The sequence below is a fragment of the Podarcis gaigeae genome (genome assembly GCF_964106915.1).
Source record: "Podarcis gaigeae genome assembly, chromosome: 7".
Classification (NCBI taxonomy): domain Eukaryota; kingdom Metazoa; phylum Chordata; class Lepidosauria; order Squamata; family Lacertidae; genus Podarcis; species Podarcis gaigeae.
In genome coordinates, this window is record NC_139683.1 from 57,167,417 (window position 1) to 57,182,649 (window position 15,233).

General features: G+C 40.9%; 1 protein-coding gene across 4 annotated transcripts in view; it reads left to right on the forward strand.

Annotated features, from left to right (window-relative positions):
• The window catches only part of NFATC1 (nuclear factor of activated T cells 1), a 129,830-nt gene that overhangs the window by 90,161 nt on the left and 24,436 nt on the right, over positions 1-15,233 (forward strand). For 2 of the 4 annotated variants that reach the window (XM_083746903.1, XM_083746902.1), the window contains exon 9: positions 4,227-4,606. In XM_083746903.1, the coding sequence (XP_083603029.1) occupies positions 4,227-4,606 (380 nt within the window). Of the gene's footprint in view, positions 1-4,226; positions 4,908-15,233 lie in introns of all 4 variants that reach the window. The other 2 variants (XM_083746901.1, XM_083746900.1) reach the window with 1 other exon arrangement.

The window sequence follows — 15,233 nt, forward strand, 5'->3', positions numbered from 1 at the left end:
GAAATCTGATATTAAAAATGAGAGAACTCAGAGAACTCTTCAGCTGTGGGGGAGAATTTCAATTTCCCCAGCACATTATGTAGTGGAACAAAGTGTCCAACCTGAGAAGAGAGTTCCGGAATTTGGGAACCATGACTGAGAAGGCTCTCTCCATAGCCCCTTCCCCTCCTACCTTACACTGGAAAACAAGGGTCACATAGCAGCACCTCAAGTGACGACTGCAGCATGGATAGGTTCATATGAGAGAAGGCTATCTTTCAAATACCTTGCACCTCAACCATGCAGGCACCAACATTTCATATTGTGTCTAGAAACCAGATGGAAGGCCATGCGAGACGTTGAACGCAGATGTAATATGATCAAAGAGGCAGGACTGGGCTAATAATCTATCTGACATGTTCTGGACTAGCTACAGCTTCCAAAAGTGTTTCAGGGGCAACCCCATATAAAGCATATTATAACTTGGTAGCCATAAGCAGCAATATTTTCTTTCCCCAGTTTGCAGCTGGCATACAAGCTAAAATGGATGAAAAGCACTCCTGGCTGTAGATGCCACCTGGACACCCAGGAGCAGAGCTGGACCAGGAAGCCAAAATCAGCAAACACAGTCCTTAGGGGGAAATGTAGTCCTATCCAGAACAGCCCAAATATCAAACTCCAACTGCATTGGCAGTATCACAAAGTCCAACTTATTTGTTATGTGATACCATGTAGTTGTCACAGTCACACCATGATTCCCAGATTGGCTGAAATCGAACACTTACAACTTTTAAAAAAAAAAGTGCCAAAGCAGCAGCAAATCTGGGAAACGATTGCTATGAATGCATGAAAAGGTTGACCCCTGCCCTCCATTGCAACTTTCACATTAAGAATCAAACATTTAAAAATTCTGACATAGCACTAGTCACTATACAGTTGTTGTTGATTAAATCAGATCATGCCATTAGTTTTTTTCTAAAAGCAACAGAAGCTTGTTGACAAGGTAGTCTACAAACTGCAGTGATGAGAACAGGATAGCTCTTAAGTAAGGATATATTGCTGGCAATCCTCTCAGTTTTATCATATATTTTCAATTATGTAGTTAATCCGCAGTGGTGGAAATGTTAGTGGATTATTGGCTTGTAACACTGATTAAAGAGTTAAAAACAATAGTAAAGTAGTTGGGGTTGTGTCCAGCTGAATCCTACATTAGGTCCACTGAAATAACTGGACTTGCTTTAGTCGTGACTACTTTAAGTTCATTGATTTCAGTGCATCTACTTTTAAATATAACTTCATTGGATACCTTCCTACATTTGTAACTGGGATTTTGCTGCAGATGGAGAGTACATGTGTTATCCAGTGGTTTTATCACCGATTTTGACAACCTGCTGAAGAACCCTGAATGTTCCACAGTGTGGCTTCATGGGTAAAACTGCATAGTTGAAACTGGAGGGTAGTCTGACATTTCCTTTTGACTCGAGATTTTAACTACATGAACCAAATTTCCCTAATGGATTTATGCCACTGTCTCTAACAATGGAGGATTTATGGGATTTGCTTGACAGCATTCCAGAGATTGCACTTATCATATCACTTCACAGATACCCTGTGGATGCATTGGAATCCTCTTTAATAACAGTATTTATTGGTTTAGCATCTGTAGCCTCTTCTGGCATTCACATTCATTTTGTATTTTTTACTGTTTTTCAGCATATGTACACATCCACACATGCATTCGTGGTAATCTTTTGCTTCTTTTGGATCAGGCAGTAAATTGCATGCTAGATCACAGGACAGCATGCAGTTCATCCTAAGCATATAATCAGAACTAGTTAGTCTCAACAGCATGGATTCAGCAGACAAACAATTTTCTGGCATAGAGATGCAGTAATGGGAATAGCTTCACCTGCTGAAGTCTGATTTATCATGCAGCTGTTAAAGGCATAGGAGCTCCCTCCCAGCAAAAAAGCTTGCTAACTGGAATATCCTTGTTTTCTGGATCTTAACCAGATCCATCCCATCCTTTCCACTTCCACTCTTTTCTTTATAACAGTCACCCAATAGAAACTAATATCGGGTTCCATAAAGTATAATGGGCAGTTGCTTCTCATTCAGCCTTGGCTCCATCTCATCCCAGTGTTCTCAAACCAATAAAACTTGCATTTGGTAAACCATAAAGAAGTGTCCAAAGCAACACATTGTGTTTTTGTTGCTGTGGGGGAGGGGGCTGTAAGGTGTTTCTTGTGTCCAAGAATCTTTTTTAGAAGCAAAGACAAATTTGGACTCAGTTTACCTCTTTCAGAATTGCATGCTTAATGTAATATGATAGAAAATGCATGTTCTAGCATCATTAGTTCCACATAAGCAAATCGGAGGCCCCAGGGTTTTCCTTTGGAAGAACTTGAATGCCCATGGTTTGCCAGTGTCCTGTCTCTTTTGGTGTTTGTTGAACAGCCAAACATTTTAACGGCAATTGTAAAGCACTGAATAACCAAATTATTTGGAAATAGAAGAGAATTGTAACATCACTGAGTAATTTGAATTACTTGGAAATATAATTATACTTAATATTGAGTTTTTAGTAGAATAACCCAACAGGATAACACTTTGTGTAGATGTGAGCCATAGAAGTACATACGTCAGAGCCAATAAAGTCCCGTTATGCCTTTGCGTGGCTCTTTATAGGAAGACCAGAAAATCTGCTGTGACATCTTACGTCTCAATTAACTGGTTTACTGCAGCATGCACAACTGATTATGTTGCCTAAAACAGCTCTGATTACAATAATCTAACTAGGCTTTAATACAACACAGAACCTTTGGTTGTTGTTTAACAGCAGTCACCCAATTAATTGCTGAATGCCTTGTATTTTGTAGTATGTGCCATATTTCTTACTTATTATACTAGCTACAAACCAAAATAGATAAATAATAGAAACTCTGGATTCTAATATATCACAGCAAACTGAACTTTGCAAATTCATTAAAAAAACACACACAATCAACCATACTTGTCCTCCTTCAGCAAGGTTTTTGTGAAGGTTTGATGTGTTAATATCTTACTCATTCAGAGCCTTCATTTCAGTTTATAAAACTTAAATGACCCTTACCACATTTGTGTCCACACAGGAGCTCATTGTGTTTATCCAACTGCTGTGATGTCACCATTTGGAGACGTCACTGATTTATAGCTAGCATTGCTGCAGAAATTAAGTTCTAATGTAATTTTGGCTGGTGCTATGTCTAAAGGTGGATGAATCTGATAATTTTGGTTTTGCTCAGTTTCCTGATCACCACATTTCTGCATCTGTTTGCTTCTTTTTTTAAAAAAATGCCATCACAAAATTATCTGCATTCTGGTGCAAAGTTTTCCTAAAATGAATATTTTTGTATGCATCGTTTTAATAAGCCCTTCAGCCTTCTCTCCCCAGCATTTTTAGAAACTGTGACTTCTACTTGATTAGCAGGTATAGCCACAAGGTGTGGTGGTGGGAGGAGCTTTTGCCTCACTGAGCAAGTAGAAGGTAGCCTGTTTTTGCATAGTAGAATGTAGACAAGGGCTTTAAAGGATTGCTTCTATCTTTCTGAATCAAGTAAGCCGTGATCTGGATGCTCCTTGCATACCATATATATATTGGTGTGCTCTTCTGTGAGCTATAAAAATGATATGTAGATCCTGTTCCACTGTATTTGCTTTAAAAAAGAAAAGTCAGATTCTAGCTTGTTCAAGAAAAAAGCTGTATGATTAAATGCATCATTTTTCATAAGCATGCCGTTCTTCCCGAAGTTTTGTTTTGGTGAACTCTGGAAGCCCCTTTCCTGAATCCCCATGCTTGAATTTACCCATTGTGCAGACATCTATCAAATGGGCCATCAGTAGCAGTAGACTTGTGGTAGTACATCCAAGTTAAAAAATTTCCTTTGATTACTACAAATCCATAGAGCCCTTGGGTCCAGAGCTTCTACTGCAGCGCAGCTATTTGCAAATAGATTTTTATAGCACATTAGAGCTGGAGGAGAGTCCAAAGAAAATAGTCTTTTTCAATATTAGAACCAGCTGTGACTTTCTTGTGCGGATGACTCATTCATATTTTTTATGGGGTGGGAGAACCAGGCAAAGGACACACAGAGTCTTATTCAAGACGTTGTTTGTTTTTGCAAAGGGTATCCTAGCCACAAGCCAACTTGATCATACCAATGTGCAACTCCGTGTTTATTTAAAGCACTTTCTTTTTCTTTCAACAGTTCCAGTTATAAAAACAGAACCCACTGACGACTATGAGCCTGCTCAAACCTGTGGACCAAGGAACCAAGGATTAAGCCCTCTCTCCAAGCCATACTACAGCCAGCAGATCATGATGCCTCCTGATCCTGGCTCGTGCCTTGTGACTGGCTTCACTTCCTGTCAGCAGAGAAATGCTGTGATGTCATCGTCTCCCAGCTCAAGTCCTAAGCTGCATGATCTTTCCTCTCCTGCTTACAAGTGCATCACCAACCCAGGCCACAGCCACCTAGGACTTCAGCAGACGGTTGGAGGTGTCCCCGCCATACAGGAAGTGCCAAGGTCTATAGTTGTGCATCCAAGCTCTCCAGATCAGTCATCTCACATCATGCTGCAGCCGCAGGTGAGTCAACATCTGAGCAGTAGCTGTTCCCTTGGTTACCAACAAACACTCTATCCCAACAGTCCCTCCTCTCCAGTTCCATCTGTAACCCAAGAGCCAACCTATTTGCAGTCCTGCAGTCCAACTCGCTCATCCGTAATGGGTCAGCAGCAACTGCCGAATGTTCAAAGAAATGAATCTCCAGCAAATCAGCCACTGCCGTTGCCCGAGTTGCATGAGGACAGTAATCATAATTTGGCCCCTATTCCTGTAACGATCAAGCGAGAACGCGAGGAATTGGACCAGTTATACCTGGACGATGGTAAGTCTCCTGCAGATGTAGAGGTTTATGTTCAGCCATTTTGATGTGCCATTGAGTTATTTTAACCTCCTGAAACGTTCTGATGGGGGAAGCTGCCCGTTAACAGCTTTGCGGAGTGTTGCCTAATTTTGCTCGAGTGACAACTGGATGGGAAAGATTCCTTTAATGTCATCAGCAATAATGAAAGCGCATAATCTAAATGTTTAAATGCTGTTAGTCATTGCCGAAGTATCCACATGTCCAACAGCTACATTGCAATAATCTTAACCATATGGTCTTGGCTTATATCGATGCCAGTGGCTTGCAGAATGGCACTGAGAGCTGATTTGGAATTGATCCACTGCCTGTCATATCCTGCAGGTTGAAATGCGCAAGCCTGCTATCTGGAATTAAGTGATAAAACTGCTCTGTTTCAGCTAAGAAAAGTCCAAATTATAAATCAAATCGTGACTTTCACTCTTCGACATCTGAAGTTAAGGCGGCTTCACCAGTCACATCTCCAGTTTCCTTACTTTCTGTTGTAAATGTGTAGCTGGCTAATACACACACTGCACGCACCACTGCAGTGTTAAAACGCTACAGTGAGTTTGTCAAACTCCAAGAGATTTATTCCTTCAGAGCAATAAAGGGCAAAATCTTGAATTTTATTAACTCACTGAATTGTGATGTGGTGTTTACAGCCCTGGTAGTTCATATGAACTTGTGCCATATTTACCGTATTTTTCGCTCCACAAGACGCACTTTTTTCCTCCTAAAAAGTAAGGGGAAATGTCTGTGCGACTTATGGAGCGAATGCACTGGACGGCAGTGGGATCCCTCAGCTGCCGCTGCAGTCCCAAGCTGAAGGATGCCTCCGCCGCCGGAGCCATGGCTCCCGTCCATCACTCGCTGTAAAGCAAGCAAAATGAGAGCCGCGTAGAGCATGTAAGCGGCTCTCACTCTGCTTGCTTTACAGCGAGGCAAGAGGAGGCCCACTTCAGTGACACAAAACGTTATATAAATACACCATGGTATAGAAACACCTTTGAACAGATCCCGATTTTAAAGTAATTGTTCCACTTAAACTATGAATATGATTGTCTTGTGGGGCAAAGCAATGACTTTTTAAAAAATGAAGTACTTTATTAATTCTCCTCCTGAATTCTGATTAAAAGTCTGAATTTTTAAGCTTGAGCAATACTATGTTATCTGGTTGTGTAGCAACCTGTTCAGATATGTTACGGATCTGAGGGGGAGGAAATCCAAAAGTAATTGACTCAATCAAATATATTCTATGACTAATACCAAACTTCTCCACCACTGGAATTAATATGGCACTCATGCAGACAATGCAAATTTTAATCATGCAATTAATTTAATCAAAAGGAAAAATCCTAAGGAAACCCTTGGTTTTGCATGTTTTTATATCAAGGTATCTGAGGATTACCTTACACGTTTTAATGCATTCCTTCCTTCAAAAACAAAATTCTCCTTTGCTAATTTTATTTTCAAATGGTGATGTTAAAAGCAGGAAAATGGCACTCTTTCTGGAATCTTCCACCAGAAGGTTGGCTCTCTTTTTTCAGATGGCTTTTAATCAAATTATCAAATTGCACCAAACTGAGACACTTTTAGATATGTGAAAATTATGCACATCCATATAGAATCCACACCACCTGTCTTCTGTAAGATATTTCTAAAATGGCTCAAAGTTTGTAGGACATTTCTCAATCAGACAGAGTATTCCCTGTGGTTGACTTACAACCACACTTGCACTTGAAGCTGGCAGCTCTTTGGCCACTAGCAGAATGTCACCTTTCAATAAAATTTGTGCCTTGCAAAGTATGTGCAAACTCTCCAACTATTCCTAATTTGCAAAGTCAAATTGGTCATTTTCAGTATCAAAGGAAGGTCATTTCCTACAGCCAATGCCATTCAATTGTGAAGTTATTTCCTACCATTAAAAACATCAAAGAAATTAACGGGGGTTATCAAGAAATGTTATCTTTGTGAGTGACAGTCAGCACCAACAGGAAGAAACTCCTGGAAAGTAACCGAGGGTCCAACTTTTCTATGCTAAGAGATATTATTAGTCAGTGTTTCATTGAATGCACTGATAACAAATAATGTTTTGAAGGAAAAAACCAGCAAGCAAGTTACAATAGCTTTTCAAACCAGAGGCATTTATGTTCTAAACTTTTTTTAAAAAAGGATATTAACTTTTAACTAATGTTGGCTTATTTCCATCTAAACTTTGGATGAACAACTCATAGGTTTGCCTAAAAGACAGCCTATGAATTCAGAAAATAAATAAATAACTCAGATTATTCTGTGTGAGCTGCAATTAAATCAGGAAACCTTGAATAAGCCGTAGATTCTCATCATGTCCGAACCAGGAGTTGAATCCAACAGACTTGCACAACAGAACTTCTCCTTCTCCTCCCCACTGTGTGCCCCCTACACACACCCCGAATCTGCTTCAGCATACGGACGAAGGAGGGGAAGTTATGTCATGTGAGCAGAGATTTTTCTCCTCATGCAGTTACTTCACTGGACACAACCTCTAGAAACCATGGTTATACTTTAGATCAAGCCAGTGTATTAAAAAAATTGGTTTGAGGTTGGTGTAATATGTTGACTTGTTTGGGAGCTGGTAACCAACTCATGCCAAAATGTCAAGACTTCCTGGTTTAAACATTTCACACAGCAGAGTAAGAACTAAAGAGGTTGTATGTTTATGCGAAAGGTTCATACACATCTTGGTGTAACTAAGCCAAGGTATGATCATTTGAATGATATCTCTGATTCTTAGTGAGAAACAATTTCCCAAAGTGTTAAACAAAACAATTAAAAGGGCTACCTAAAATGCACATACTTTAAGTAAGATCTGTGAAGCCAATGGAAGTTGCTTCTAAGACTGTGTGCTGAAAATCATTGGTTTAAGCACTGTTGATCATCTCCCCACAATATTCTTTTACCCGAGGAACTTTAATTTAATTATCTAAGGGATTTATGATTGGCTTTCTGAGATGTCCTCCACAAAGCAACTTACAACATGTTTACAATATAAATCCAACTCATAAAGCTCATTTAAAATATGCAACCAGCAACAATAATAAAGTGAAAACCAGCAAAGAGACAATAATAAAGTTTGGCCACCATCCAATAAGCAACCAATATTTATGACCCTGCATTAAAAGCTATAGAGAAGAAATGTGTCTCCAAGGCCTGCTTCAAAGAAGTAGGGTCTGCCTGATGTTAATAGGAAATAAATTCCATAATTGCATGGTCACTGTTGAGAAGGCCCTGTTACAACAGCCCATTGGTTTGATTCCCATCAAGGACAAAAGGCATTATATTTCCCGCCCACAGCACCTCAGTACAAACTGAGTATCATATTTGTCTCTGAAGTCAGAGTTACCTGAAACAAATTTGGGAAATGGAATCTGGGAACTGAAATGCTTGTTGCTGTTTTTTTCATTGCACTATGTATCCCCCCCCCCCCTCTTTATAATTGAAGGCTTGCTTGGATGGTCTTATCTGTAAGAGGGATGGGGAACCTATGGGCCTCCTTTGTGGTTCAACTCCAGCTCCCAATGGGCCCAACATTAAGGACAATGGGCAGGGATAATGGGAGTTGTCATCAAACATCAAATGGAGAGCCACAGATTCTCCGCCCATTAGGTTGTCTCTGTCTGTCTGGGTGGGTGTAGAGAAAGAGAGAGGGAGATGCTAAACCAAGAGGTGCCTGGATTTTTGATATATGGCTGACAGCAGGCATCAAAAGCACCTCATCCACTTCCCTGCCCCAGTGCCATTCAGCTTCTGCCCCTTGTAATTGTCTCTGTGCAGCTGTGAGTTTTATAGCACTTTGCCCATGAATGCATACATTTCAATGGCTTTCTTAAAAAAATAAAAGATAAATTGGGAGTATTAAACTCTCGCATAAGTATGTAAAAAAAGGTAAAACCACAGGCAAAGTGTTATTGAAAGCTGCAGCCTAACCAGCCGTTTTAAAGGTGTCTCTTAAAAATAACTTTTGCAGTAAAAGCTGTAACTTATGGAGGTAATATGAGCTATTGCTAATGTCCTTCCCATGAATTGCTTACTCTGTCGAACTGTTAGATGTCTGACGTGTCCATATTTCTCCTATGCAGCATATATTAAATTCTGTTGCCTCTACACCATATGTTCGGGAAGGGCGGGGGTGTTATATGTATTTCAAATTTATATATAAATTTGAAATGCACATGATTTGGTCATATAGTTTATTTGAACAGGAACTATACCAGACAGAATTATTCTTGCGTTGAAATGTATCCTTTTTCATGCACCTCAGCTTTGTGATTAAAGTGATTGGCTCTCGAGGCATTAAGTTTAGTCTGCTGCTGCCACAATTATGCCTTTTAAAAACTTTTGAGTGTGCTCACTGATTTCCAGTAGTCCAGATGTCATTAGAACAACATGCAGGTACTCTGCAAAGCCCAGTAACACTGTCAACACACCAGAGTGGATTTCAAGCTCCCCATAATGCCCTCCCTCTCCTCTCTTCCCCTCCCTCTCTTCCTCTCTCTTGGCCTAGTCTAGCAGCTCTGGAGGGGAAAACAAAAGGCTTTCCTCGTGGAAAGTTTTAGTAAATCTGGCTGAGCGCCTGGGTTGAGGACCCCTCCTCATTTATAATGATGATTGAAAGCGTACATACTACTGTGTTGAAACATGCTGGGTCGCTAACATTGGAGATGAAGGTTAGACGCGATGGGTAGGAGAGGAAAATATAGAACTCAAATAATTCATCAGGGTCAAACCTTTAATGTACCTAAATGTCTACATTTGAGTGGTGGACCATTAAATGAAACCACAATGGGTCAGGTCACAATATTAAGATTTCCTTTTTTGCTTCAGCTACCGGCTTTGTGAAGGTTCTCCATGTCTCTCTCCCTCTCTCCCCTACACCTTGAGGTGTCCAATCTCTCAGTTCTCCTGGGTCTCCCTTGGGGAGGGTATGGTGCTATATCAATGGTATTCCAATTTTCATTAAATTTTATGGTCATATGTTATATAACATGTTTTGTATATTCATTTGGTTTAGCTGGTCAGAATATAATTTGCCCATCTCCATCCCATCCAGAGAGATGAACCAGAGTTTTAACTGGAGAGAGAGAGAGAGAGAGAGAGAGAGAGTAGGAGGAGGAGTTTTTCACAATGTTATACAGAAAGAAGTTACATAAATTAATAGCATTCAATAAGGGGAGCAAAGGAGCATCTAAGATAATGCCCAGGATTTGTACCTGCTCAGTAGACTGGATAATGATGGCGTCGATGGATAGAGGAAGCACCTGAGAAGAAGGCTTAGAAATAAAAGGTGAGCATGCTAAGTTAGAAAAGTTGATGTCTCTTTGACATCAACTCTAAGGCAATGATTTTCAAACTACAGCCTGCAAAGTTCCACAATGTGAAGACTTTTGGTGATGGACAAACAGGTCCTAAGTGTTGCTTGTCTGCCATTAGTAATTGTCTCTTGCAATGTGTAACTTCAGGAGGATGCTGGGGCAGGTGTTCTTACGGGATAAGGGCTAAGTTCAGCACACCACACATGGTAATATGTTAGTAGAGAAAGATAGGAACAAGTGCGCTGTGACTTGCAGCCCTGTAGAATCCTGTTCCTTTTGCACTAAACATTTTAATTAAGCGAATGTGCTCAAACTCATGACATTAAGTGCCAGCTCTGTTTTTTAGCCCAAATTTGTCTTGTGCAAACAAATGGAAAGACCAACGAGAGTCACTCCCACATTTCAAGCCACTCATTTCCTTCCACGACAACATTCCAAATAGGAAGGATTTTTTAAAAAAATAACTGCAATTTTGCTTGGTGGATAAGGCCCTGCTGTGCATAAGTTATAGTAACGTTTGTTTGCTTATAAGCCTGGGCTGGTGCCAAAGAAAATTTACATTGTGCAGAAGCAGAGCCTTCTGTCCCGAGAAAGCATTGTTCAGATGCTCACATTCATCACTGGAATATGATATTAGCTTGAAATATTTCTGGGGAGCGTCACCCGAGAGCTGTGCAGTGTTGGCAGATCAATCCACAGCCACTGTGGGAGCTGCTTAAACTCTTGTTACTCTAATGACCTGGCCTGTCTTTGCAAAAAATGCTTCTGGAGAATTTTTCTTTCTTTCAAAATTAGGCCTAAAGCCAAGGTGGGGCCAGTTGTCTCTTTCATCAGGATTTTGGCCATTCCTGACTATTGCATAAGTTTTGCAAATGTAGTGAGGGAAAATAGTCCTGGTGGCCTACTGTTAAGAACAGATCAGGACATCCTGACTGGGCACTGCCCTGAGTGGAAGGAAAGATAGGAGACACTCCTTCAGGTATACTGGACCAAGGCTGTTTAGGGCTTTAAAGGTCAGCACAACACTTTGAATTGTGCTCGGAACGTACATTTAATTTCTCTACCGTTGTTAATTAATATGAGTTTAATCTTTGTGCTGTTCCATAACCTAATCTTAGACTACACTGCATGCTTGACATCGTTCTCACTTTACAATGTCTGGACTATGTATTAAGAACTGTTGCAGACTATCAATCTTCGTAATCTTGAAAAACTATTGTAGCCAACACTCTATTGATTTGAAATGTGTTCACTTGACCTGAAGGGAGCTTGTATCACATTTCAAATGATAATGCGTATGAATCAATTTAGTGTGTTCAATATACCATATGAAGGGTGATTATTAATAATGATATAAAAAGCATTGTGAACAATGAAATGTGTCCTGGAGACTATTAGTGCTCATTACAGTGCAAAAATCCTCTATTTGCATGGCATTTTAGGATTTTACAGCACATCAAAATAAACATCTGCTGGAGCTTATACTAGGGACAGGGAAGAATTTTGATTCAGTTTTCATTTAAAAGCAAGCCTCCCTGATTTGCACTTTACAAAACATTAGAAGGACCAAAATGCAGCCATCATTTGAAATTCTCTGAATTTTGTAATTCAGTTCCTCTACCTAGCAGTATGTATATATATATATATATATATATATATATATATATATATATATATGGGGAAATAGCTTGCAAAAGTGTTTGCATATATATTAGGAGAAATTCAAACGAAATTTTTCATGAGAAACAAAAAAGGGCAAAACCTCAAACTCACCTGGAAATGTGAAGAACTGAATTTAAGATTGGAAAAATGAGAAACTGAGAGGAAGTGAAATTGGCAAATTCACCCACCCCTAGTCCATCCCATATTGCATCCTCTGATTTTAAGCAGTTTTCTAGGGTCCCAGGAAGAGACCGTTTTATTTGATCTTTTTAAAACTTGAGATTTCAGGGGTTGAATTTGGAACCGTCAGCTTGCAAATCATGTGCTCTACCACTGAGCTGTGATCCCTCCCTTGATAATGCTTTCCCGAAAGACTCAGCAGATTCACTCAGTACTGTGAGATCCTAAGGAGAAGTCTGGGATGGAAAGGAGATTCAGCCTGAACTTCAGTACAGCTCTGCTCCCGTCTCCATTCTTATGTTTGCTAAATAAGACTGCCATTATCACGACGCTGTTGTACAAATCTATGGTGCATCCACCCTGGCTGTACTATGTACAGTTCCAGTTACCATCCCTCAAAAAAGGATGTTGTAGAGCTAGAAAAGATTCGGGAAAGGGCAACCAAAGCAGCCAAGGGGCTCGTGCAACAAACCTACCAACAAAGGATGCAATATTTGGGGGGCAGGGTCATTGGGTGGGGGAGAGAGGAGAATGTGAGTAAGGGGAGGCACAGGAGAGATGTATGCAGGTATGTAGGATGTGGCTAGAGAGACGTCCCCCCTCCTCTTTCATAACCCTAAAGCCCTAAGTCAGGGGTGCTCAAACTTGTTGATCATTTTTTAGGATTGAAGTTGTTGAGCTTTTTTAAGGATTTGACCCCAATAAATAACTGCCACATAGGGGCCGGATAAAACTGGTCAGGGGGCCGAATTAGGCCCCCAAAACGGACTTTGGATATGCCTGCCCTAAGTCATCAGGTGTAGCTGACTTGTGGGAGATTCTGGATAGAAAAAAAGGAAGTACTTTCACAATGAACAGTTGAGCCATGTTGTTTGCTGCCACAATATCAGAGGTGGATTTAGGGGAGCACGGCTGGTTCAGTCGCACTGGGCACGGAGCCTCAGAGGCATTGCTGGGACACTGCAACCAGAGGTGCTGTGTTGCCCCCAAAATGGGGGCTGGCATGGGTTGCATGACGCAGGAGGCCGAGCGTTCTGAAGGAACTGGCCACTGGACATGCGGCGTGTGTGGGGTCGCCTGAAGATTGAGAGGGGCCAGCCCCTTTAAAGCAAATATTGAAAGTGCCAAGGTGCCTTCGGCCCCCTAGAGTTGGCATGCCTGGCTGCAACTATGATTCAGAATGGAGAACGAAAGGTAGAGGGGCACCACTAAAATTTGAGACTCCAAAGGGTGTTTAAGAACACAACAGAAATCACTGGGTTAAAGCTGACCAAAAGTCCAGAGATAGCATTATTATCCATTTACGATGGGGTGGAAGGTTCACAGGCTCTGAAGGACTTGCTCACAAATTTATTGACAGCTGCATGAATTATTATTATAGCCAAGAAGTGGAAGGGGCAAGCCGAATATAAAATGGATGAATGGTATAAAGAGGTGTGGGGTATTAATGATAAAATAATGTACCATTCAGGTAAGACAGGGGATATGCAGGAGAAATGATTTTGAGGAGATATGGGGCGTGTTTGTAGAATTTGTACTGTTAAAACAGAAAGGGGTCAAACTATCGCAAGAGCTGTTGAAATTTTGGAAGGTTGGATAGTTATAATAGAATGGTCTCAGTTGTGGGGTGCACATTTTTATTCTTATTTATTTTTTATTATTACTTTGTCAAAATAAATAAATAGTCCACCAAGGTCTACCACGGACAATATGTAGTGATGGCAACCAACTGGCATGGCTCTAAAAGTTGGTTAGGCAAATTCATGGAGGATACTACTAGTCATGAGGCCTGTGTTATACCTCCAGCGCTAGAGGCAGTGTGTCTTTGTATACCACTTGCTGAGGATGACAGACGGGAGAGTACTATTGCTCTCCTGTCCTGCTTGTGGGCTTCCCATAGGCATTTAGCTGGCCACTGTGAGAACACTGTACTAGATAGGCCTTTGGTCTGGCCCACCAAGGCTCTTTTTATATGCTTAAGAGGTCATTGGCAGTATGTCCTGAAAGCCCTGCCTTTTCGAGTTTCCCTAAACCTCTACAACTCCAGATTGGTGCAGTGACTGCTAGAAAGAAGGGCTTTGTGTGGCGGCTGCAAAGTTTGTCTGAAAACAGGTATGTTTAGGCTGCATCCTCACCTCATCCATAAAGCCAGAAGAGCTGTTATTGCTTGTACAACAGCTCCCCACCTCCGCCGCCAGTTTACATCAATTGAGGTTCAGGTTTGCGCTCTCCAGAAATGCAGAGATCACAGGGAACGGACTGCGAAGGATTTTCCAAGCATTATATGTAATTCAGGAAAGCTTACAAGTGTTTTCATAATAGAAGTGAGGTTTGGGAATAGCATCAGATGGCTCAGGGTTATAAGAATAATAATACCAGTAGGTATTGCAACTGAATCTCAACGCAAAGTCAAAAAGACCAGATAGTCATCTTTCACAAAGTGGATAAGTCTGTAGGGATATAGTGGCGCATGGAGCTGTTACCACTTTTATTTAAACGTAAGACTGGTTACAAGCTCGACCACAGAAAAGATTGTCAGCTTATTATGAGAAATGGATATAAGGAGCCGCAGTCAGTGACTCGGAGTCCGCTACGTTTCTGCTTCTCCAGTTTTCCCAAATGTTCGCAAGTTTCTTTACAGTTGTAATATTTGAATTCGTGTTGATCTTGACTTTTTCCCACTACAAAGAGAAAGAAAAATAGCATTTGCAAAGATATAGTGTAATATAGTGGTTAGAGCTAAAAACCGGGGCCAGTGAGACCCTGGTTCATTTATGCACCCAATATATCACAGGGTTGTTATGAGAATAAAATGAGGGTGGTTCAGCTCCTGAGAAAGCAAGAACCTCCTGCAGCATCAGGTCAATGACCCGTGTAATCCTGCATCCTGTTCTCAGAATGGCCAATCAGATGCAGGACATTTGCCTAACTACACTGTAAACCCAGGCTCTGCTGACTCTGGGCCTTGTCTGATATTTTTTCACACTCCTTTCTCCTTGGCTATTCCTTCCCTGAGGCTGCAATCATGGTCATGTAACCTGGCAAGCTGTCGGGACTTAGAGTGGTATATATCAAACGCTATTTGAAAGGTTTGTTTTCCCTACAACAGGCTTAG